General features: G+C 42.8%; 1 protein-coding gene across 1 annotated transcript; it reads left to right on the forward strand.

The window, feature by feature from the left end:
* Positions 1–6,449: 6,449 nt before the first annotated feature.
* On the forward strand, positions 6,450–7,682 carry LOC114278282 (uncharacterized). The gene has a single exon (XM_028220306.2). The coding sequence runs from the start codon at positions 6,450–6,452 to the stop codon at positions 7,680–7,682; it is 1,233 nt and encodes a 410-aa protein (XP_028076107.2).
* Positions 7,683–9,219: the final 1,537 nt, after the last annotated feature.

Here is a 9,219-nt window from a genome sequence, read left to right on the forward strand (position 1 = left end):
TATAGCTCACACTACATTTCATCTGTTCATCCCAAACACATTTTTGCACTTCATTTCTTATATTGTCTTGCATCTGCTTGTTCTGAACATACCCTTGCACTGTATTTCTTACACTACCTTGCATCTATTTGTCCTGCTCACAGGGGGATTCACATGCCATTCGAGGATACGGGACCACCTCCGCGAGGGAGTGGTATATGGAGCTTCCCGACGCTGTCCGTCACATTATCGACGAGGCTAGCTTTGGCGCATTTTGCATGGGGCTCTCACGTCTCACTACAAGCCAACCTCTACTGGGCACTTTAGTAGAGAGGTGGTGGGATACCACAGATTCCCTCCACTTCTCTACAGCAGGGGAGATGACAATGACTCCCTTTGACTTCTCTATGCTCACCGGCATAGAAGTACGGGGTCATCCGATTCCTTACGACACAGACATGAGCTAGTGGGAGGCCGCTTAGATCTACCTGCTGGGGATTCGCCCACCCATCTCTCGATCAGGGATGGCACAATATATGTGGTTCACTGATCATTTCAGAGGGACGACGTTGACGACCCGCGAGAAGACCGAGTATTACGCCCGAGGTTTCCTCATGTTTCTGTTTGGCACTACTCTATTCACCGACTGGGCGAACACCGTCAGGCTCTATCTCATGAGCACCTTGGTAGACCTGTGTCGCGTCCGATTCTATGACTGGGGCAACGCAGGCTTGGCCACACTATACGCGTACATGAGCTCCACCTCCCACCGGAGCGGGCATCTGCTAGGCAACAACTGGAGGGCCTGGGAGGTACGTCATACCCTTCTGCTTTACATTTTTTCTTTGCATTTTATGTATACTACACACATCGTACACTGTACCGCACACAATCTACTTTATGCTTTACATTATCGGCACACTGTACACACTGTACGCTTTCTGTATTACATTCTATGTACACTGTACACACTGTACGATTTCTGCATTACATTCTCTGTACACTGTACACACTATACGCTTTCTACTTTACATTCTCTGTACACTGCACACACTGTACACTTTCTGCTTTCCATTCTCTGTGGTCTTCGGATATATACTCATTATTATCCTTCCACCTTCTGCAGCTATGGGTGTACGCATATTTTCCGAGGCTCGCCCCAGAGCCAGAGGTGGAGATACCACCTATGGTGCCGTACTCACACATGTACGACGGGAGATGCCAGCGGAGGCCTTGAGAGTCATTCTCATTTTTCCGTCGATTCTTTGACACCATGACCGCAGTAGAGGTAACTCAAACCTTACAGTCATTTCAGCTCTACTTCATATTGCATCTCTAATGGCAGCTAACAACCTGTATTTCACTATTTGTAGATCACCTGGCAGCTGTGGGTAGTGATGCCTGACGGGGTCAAAGATCAGTTTGTCAGCGCTCAAGAGGCCTCCCGATTTCGAATCTTGCTCGAGGGCCCAGTTGGTCGGGCGTGGTTATTAGGGGAGCGATTCCAGCGACAGAGCCTCAGCTTGCTCAAGCTAGTAGTCCCAATGCCGCCTCCTACATACATGAGGATCATAGAGAGATACACCATGCAGGAGATGATTGATTTCACCAGAGGTTGGGAGATCGACTTCTTCAGACTTGATGGCGATTATACTGCTTTCATCCAGACATACCTCATGCCACTGTTGACTGGCGCTCGCAAGGGTGAGAAAACCAGAGCTCCAGCCGTGGGAGGGAGAGCCGGAGGATCTAGGGCGACTCAGGCCCATGACAGGAGAGGCTCCCAGACAAGGCGGAGGGCAAGATAGCCAGAGCTGCCCACCACACTGACTTGCTAGGGACGTTCTGGGGAGACTTATTAGATTCCTATTGAGTGCGCACCAGCTGGTCACGAGCTTGTCGGAGTTCGAGGCCCAACTCCGGTATGTACCATACTTTACATTTTGCACATTCAATTCGTTTCAGTTATGCTTCATAGACCACTGATCATCTCAACACATTTATAGGCATCCATAGAGTACACTGGGCAAGCTCTCGAGCTAGCGGCTTCTCTGATGGGGATGGCTCAAACGAGCATGAACCTGCTCAGCCTCTATAGGATTCCGGTAACTTCCCTCAGTTTGCACTTCATGTCATCAAATTTTCTGCTCGTACATTAGCACTTTAACTGTTCCACACTGCACTAATCTGATACATTGCACTAAAACACTGCATTGATACACTGCTCTCATACACTGCGTTCAACACTATACTCATCTTTGCATCCAATATATACCACAACTGATGCATTTAACAAACTGTCCATTTCAGGTCCCTTTTCAAATACCAGTCCCATCGGGCGCCCCAGCGGGAGCTACAGCAGGACCTTCACTGTCATGACCCGAACCTGCTCCAGTGGGTTAAGGACATAACCGGCCAATAATCATAGGATTACCTACGGCCTCAAACTAGACAAAATGTGTTTTAACAGAGTTAAAGGGGGCCAAACGGAAGCAATTTAAAAACTTTGTCCTTAGAGCTATGCTTATATGCACATCACAACATTCTATACAGACATATGTTAATAACTCACAACAGAAGGTATAGTAACATAAAGTTTTGTACAGATAGGATCATCCAAAACTAAGTCAGCTAAAAACTCAACTATATACAGACGTACATCAAAGTCCTCGCCAACATGACAAAATAGCATACAATGGCAAAAGGGCGAAGACGTGTCTCGTGCGTGAGACGCAAGGGCTGACTCTTCAAAACCTTAGTTGTTCCATACAGACTTCACTGGGGCTGGGTTTGGACTTCTCTTGGCTCACTTACAAACACATGAATGAGCGTGAACGATAGCCCAGTGAATAATATCTAATAAAGAAGTTACAAACAATATGTAGAACAACATACTTCAAACGGTCCTGGGCCCAATTCAAATTTGCATTTAACATATATATACACAATTAAAATCGAGTGACTGTGGTTTCAAACATACTGGCCTTTGGCCCATTTATCCTTCCATATCAAACTGGCCTTTGGCCCCTTTCAAACTTTTATTATGTCAAAACAGCCTCGGGCCCATTCATTCATGTCAAAACGGCCTCTGGCCCATTTACACTTTCATGCCAAACTGGCCTTTGGCCCATGTATACTTTCATAGCAAACTGGCCTTTGGCCCATTCAGACTTTCATTCATGACAAAACGGCCTCTGGCCCATTTACACTTTCGTATCGAGCTGGCCTTTGGCCCATTTATGCTTTCGCATCAAACTGGCCCTTAGGCCTTTCAAACCTGTCATATCAAACCGGCATTTAAGCCTTTCAAACTTGTCATATCAAACTGGCATTTAAGCCTTTCAGACTTTCATTTCAAACTGGCATTTAAGCCTTTTAGACTTTCATTTTGAACTAACATTTAAGCCTTTCAAACTTGTCATATTAAACTGGCATTTAAGCCGTTCAGACTTTCATTTCAAACTGGCATTTAAGCCTTTCAAACTTGTCATATTAAACTGGCATTTAAGCCTTTCAAACTTGTCATATCAAACTTTGTCCACCATTCAAAATTAATGAACTTTACAAAACTTACATAGAAGTAAGCAATTGGACAATAACATATTTCAGATATTACTCATAGTGATCAGCTTGTGGATTTGCCCTGGAGCTTGACCCTACATATCACATAACACATATGGGTCAAAAATAACTCAATCCATTCCTTAATTCACATATTCCTCTTTATGCTTCATTATTATCTCTTTAACTCATTTGCAATGCTTAATACATGCCTAAGAGTGCTTGCAAGTGAAAGAGAATGGAAAACGAAACACAGAGTGCGCAAACAAAATTTCAAAAAATAGGGTCCTCGCTCGAGCGTGTAATTCCCCTCTCGAGCGGACCCTTAAGGCCTGTAAAAGTACTGGTTACATCAAATCCATGCTCGAGCGGAAGGTCTGTCTACATAGCTCCCCACTGGAGCGTGTAATTCCCCGCTCGAGCAAACACCACGTCTGCAAAAAATGCTGGGAGCACGAAATTCACGCTCGAGCGGTGGTTTCCCCGCTCGAGCGGACATCAAAATTCTGGAAAACCCAGAATTGTTCTTGGGCTTCAACTTCGATGTTCAAAGGCTTCAACTCATGATTTTTGTAATAACCTGACCCTCGCATGTGCTTCTGATATGTTTAAGTCCCTTATTTTGTGCCTTTAAATGCTTGATGAAAACAATTTGTGATTTTATCTGTTGGATATGAAAAACATCTGTGCATTTAAAATGTTTAGAATAGAAATTGGGAGCCTGAGAGGTATGATAATCCGAAATTGATGTTATATTTTAGCTCAGCATAATTTTTCAGTAATATTAAGCATCTCGGGGAAATTTTAATTTGGGATGATTAAACGATTGATATTTGTCCTTATTCACATTATATATAAATCTATGTTCTTAGACCCTTGACCTAAGAAGCTTCATGTTAACTATCTCTTGAGAGAGAGGTAAAAGTGAAGAAGATTATCAAGGAGGTTTAGAATTTAAGAGACTTACACCTCAAGGTATGTAAATTTTATGTATATTATACCTTAATTACCTCCTATCTTGTCTTGGCTAGGAATTCTTGGTGTATGAGTAGAATTTTCCTTGATGTGTTGATGTTAGATTGATTTAGAGTTAAATTTCATTCTATCCCTTATCTATGTATGATCATGCCCAATTATGGACTTGGGTAATCTTATTGTATAGAATTCTCCATGTTTATGTTATGCTCATGAAATGCAAGTGTCAAGAATTGAGTTGCACTCAAATAAATATACGTTGTAATACTTTGTACAAGATTTATGTTTGGCTATAGAATCATATCCCCACATGTTATGTCTCCTAAATTACATGATGTTTAGACCATGTTTTATGACTCTGAAGATCTATTTTGGACCTTGCTGAACCCATCAAAGAATTGGATTTTGGAAGAATTTCGGACAGATTTTTGGGCAGAATCGCCGCACGTGCGGCAATTGGGGAAAATTTTGGGCCTGAACACTGTGTAAAAGGCACGTGCGGGGCATCACTGCCGCACGTGCGGGAGGGTCTGCCGCACGTGCGGGGCTCACAGCCGCACGTGCGGCCCATGTTGAAAAACATGGTTTGCTTTCTTTGACCTGTTGGACCCTCTGGGATGTGTGAAATTAATATTTGAAATTTTTACAGTGTTCCTTTATTTACCGGAAGTTAACGAATGTAGTGTGAATTTAAAATAAGGTGGAACTAATTGGTGAGTTTTGTGTGTGTAGGGCACACTCTGGGAGGAAGTAGCGTCCCACCACGACACTGTGAGTAGTAGTACATTTGTTTATCGTTAATACTTCTGGTTATTAACGTTTCGATTTCCGCAAATCCCTATCTTGACTTGTATAATGGCTGGAAATTAATGTGAATGGAAACGGGGAAGACTATGTGGGCACATCTATTATTTCTGGGCCAATGGCCATTCCGTTATATTTAGGCCCAAGGCCACTCTGGTAGAAATATAGTAATGGACTAACCTTATAAGCTCTGCAGTCACATACGTATGGTTATGAGTTATGATTTAAATTATGCATTGAACTGTACAGGTGCTATTATTCACTGAGCTTTGCTCATTCCACCTTGTGTCTGTTTCTGTAGGTGCTCAACCGGGAGGTCAGTCCTAACCCCGATACCCGTCTCCCTTTTGTCAACCTAAGTATAATCAGGCACTTGGAGACGCTCGTGCATCTAGTGAAGTTTTGTTGGGCTTTTGGGTTTGTATTCTCGTTGTCGATTATAGTTGGACTGTAATTAATACTTTTGTCATACGCCCAATCCTGGGGCTGGATCTGTATATATATATATATGTATGGAACCGATGCTCGGATGTGTGTTTTGGTATATTATTTTCCTGTTATGATGTGCGTGATCCTGGCAAGTCAATAGTAGCTCAATGGATATATTTTGATGTTGTTCTTTGATAGTAAATGCTTCCATTCAGGCCCCCTATATTGTGTATATCAGGTTTAATGCCCATGTCTGCATAGGTCATGCCCGAACTTTTAGGGGCGGGTTCGGGGTGTGACAAGTGGTATCAGAGCACGAGTTGCTATCTTACACACGGATCCATTGAGCTTTAGGGTGTCTAGACCAGATTTAGGTAGCATGCATGGCATCCTAGAAGTATATGAATGATCGATAGCAACGTTAAGCATACTCTGTTAATGCTAACATTTTTTAATTATGTCTATGGTATATACTTGATTGTTGTGTAGATTATGGTGAGAACCAGAGCAGAAGACCCGGAAGATGCCACTTCTGCAAGGTTGGACAGGATGGAAAGAATGATTATGGAAATGGCATAAACCCTACGGCAACAACAACAACAGCCACAACAGCAACCACCATCACCACCGGTACCTCCACCAGTAGTACAAGATGTCCATGCTGAAGACCGAACCATTACCCTTACAAAGGAGTTCAAAAGATGAAATCGCCGTCATTCAAAGGAGGGATAGAACCAATGCAAGCCGAGGCATGGGTGTTGGGCATAGAAAAATTATTCGAAGTTTTCCCTTGCACCGAAGCCCAAAAAGTTCAACTGGCTGCTTTCACTCTTGAGGATGAGGCACGGAGATGGTGGATGCTTACGAGAACTATACATCCAGGATTAGCATGGGGCAGATTCTTGGAGTTATTTTATGATAAGTACTTTTCCCAAAGCATACGAGACAAAAAGGTGACCGAATTTGAGACTCTTCGACAAGGAAACAAGACCGTTGCTGAATATGAAGCTCAATTTGCAGAACTAGCATGGTTTGCCCCTCACATGGTAGACACCGATTACAAAAAGGTGCGCAAATTTGAAGGGGGATTACGGAGTGCTATACTGGACAAGGTCAACATGCTGATGTTACCCACTTATGTCGCTGTGTTGGAGAGGGCTGTTATAGCAAAAGGAAACCTCGCTACTCAGAACCAAATTTCTGAATGGAAAGGGAAGAGACAGAATACGCAATGGGCAAGGGGCACAATTACTCCGCCAAACAAGAAGCAAAATGTAGGAACCTCCAGCCCAACCGCTTCTACTCAAGATTCAGCTCCTGTATGTTCAGAATGTGGAAGGAGGCATCGTGGGTTTTGTCACCGACTGTCTGGAGCATGTTTTCAATGTGGCAAAATGGATCATCTGATAAGGGATTGTCCTCAAGGGAATCAACAAAATAATAACAAAGTCGTTACAAGTTCAGTGGGGTCTGCACCAAATTCCAACACAAAGTCAGTTACAAAACCTGCTAACAACAAAGACACTACGAGGCAAGATAGAGTATTTGCACTAGTTTCGGGGGATGTGCAGAATGTGGCGACAGTGGTGTCAAGTACATTTATGGTTCATGGTTATTCTGCTCATGTACTATTTGATTCTGGCTCTACTCATTCTTTTGTGTCAAAATTATTTGCGCAAAATTTAGATAAATCTGAGGAAAATTTGTCATATGTGTTATGTGTGTCTTCACCTTTGGGAGACTCTATGATCTGTGCTTCTGTGTATTTTGCTTGTGAGCTCCAACTTGGGGATGTTCGAGTATATGCCAATCTATTACCTCTTGACTTGACCTATTTTGATGTTATTCTGGGCATGGACTGGCTGAGTGAATATGGTGCAATTATAGACTGTCTGAACAAGCAAATCCGTTTCCGCTCTCCGGGACAACCATAATCCATTTTTTAGGGACGAGAAGTAACTTCTCCGCCATATTTGATTTCTGTAGCAAAGGCTTGCAAACTAATTCAGAAAGGGTGCCGAGGGTTTTTATGCAGTGTTTTGGAAGGGCAAGAGATGAATGGAAATACCAATCTGATTCCAGTTGTCCGTGAATTTCCGGATGTCTTTCCAGAAGAATTGCCAGGGCAGTTAATAGACCGTGAGATTGAGTTTACAATTAAAGTGGCGTCGGGAACTCGACCTATTTCGAAGACTCCGTATAGGATGTCACTAGTTGAGATGAAAGAATTGAAGATTCAGTTGCAAGAGCTGTTGGACAAAGGGTTCATTCGTCCGAGTGTGTCTCCTTGGGTTGCACCAGTTTTGTTTGTAAAGAAGAAGGATGGAACACTCCGATTGTGTATCGATTACAGGGAACTTAATAAGGTAGCAATCACGAACAAGTACCCCTTACCGCGGATTGACGATTTGTTTGATCAGCTACAAGGGGCACAAGTCTTCTCAAAAATCGACTTGCGGTCTGGATACCACCAACTGAAAGTTAAAGCTGATGATGTTGAGAAAACAGCTTTTCGAACTTGATACGGCCATTATGAATTTCTGGTTATGCATTTTGGAGTCACTAATGCACCAGCAGCATTTATGGATCTGATGAACCGAGTCTTTCAGCCTTATTTAGATGAGTTTGTCATGGTCTTTATTGATGATATCCTTATTTACTCGAAGAGTGCAGAAGCTCACGAGAACCATCTTCGCTTAATTCTTCAAACCCTCCGAGAAACGAAATTGTATGCAAAATTAAAGAAATGTGAATTCTGGCTACATGAGGTAGCATTTCTGGGGCACATAATAACACAGGATGGAGTCTCTGTGGACCCACACAAAATTAAGGCGATTGTGAATTGGCCAACTCCTACCAATGTGACTGAGGTACGTAGTTTTATGGGATTAGCTGAAAGTTACAGGCGGTTTGTTCAAGATTTCTCTAAAATTGTTGTGCCGCTTACACAACTAACTCGAAAGGGAGTCGCATTTGAATGGTCAGAAGAGCGGGAATCTGCTTTCCAGGAATTGAAAACAAAGTTGACTACAGCTCTAGTTTTGGCCTTACCGTTTGGCACTGAAGGATTTGTAATCTATAGTGATGCGTCTCATAAAGGATTAGGGTGTGTATTTATGCAAGGTGGAAGAGTTATCGCTTATGCGTCTCGACAATTAAAACCCCATGAAAAGAATTATCCCACCCATGATCTTGAGCTAGCAGCAGTAGTCTTTGCTTTGAAGATATGGCGGCATTATCTGTATGGCACTACTTGCGAAGTTTATACCGATCACAAAAGTTTCAAGTACCTTTTCACTCAGAAGGATTTGAATATGAGGCAATGGCGTTGGTTAGAGCCAATTAAAGATTATGATTTACAGATTCATTACCATCCTGGTAAAGCCAACACAGTGGCAGATGCACTTAGTTGGAAAAATATGGGAGATTTGGCAAATCAGCAAGAAGACTTGGTGATTGAATTGGATAAAA

The sequence above is a fragment of the Camellia sinensis genome, unplaced genomic scaffold (genome assembly GCF_055761805.1).
Source record: "Camellia sinensis isolate YWXY unplaced genomic scaffold, ASM5576180v1 Unanchor10, whole genome shotgun sequence".
NCBI classification, from domain to species: domain Eukaryota; kingdom Viridiplantae; phylum Streptophyta; class Magnoliopsida; order Ericales; family Theaceae; genus Camellia; species Camellia sinensis.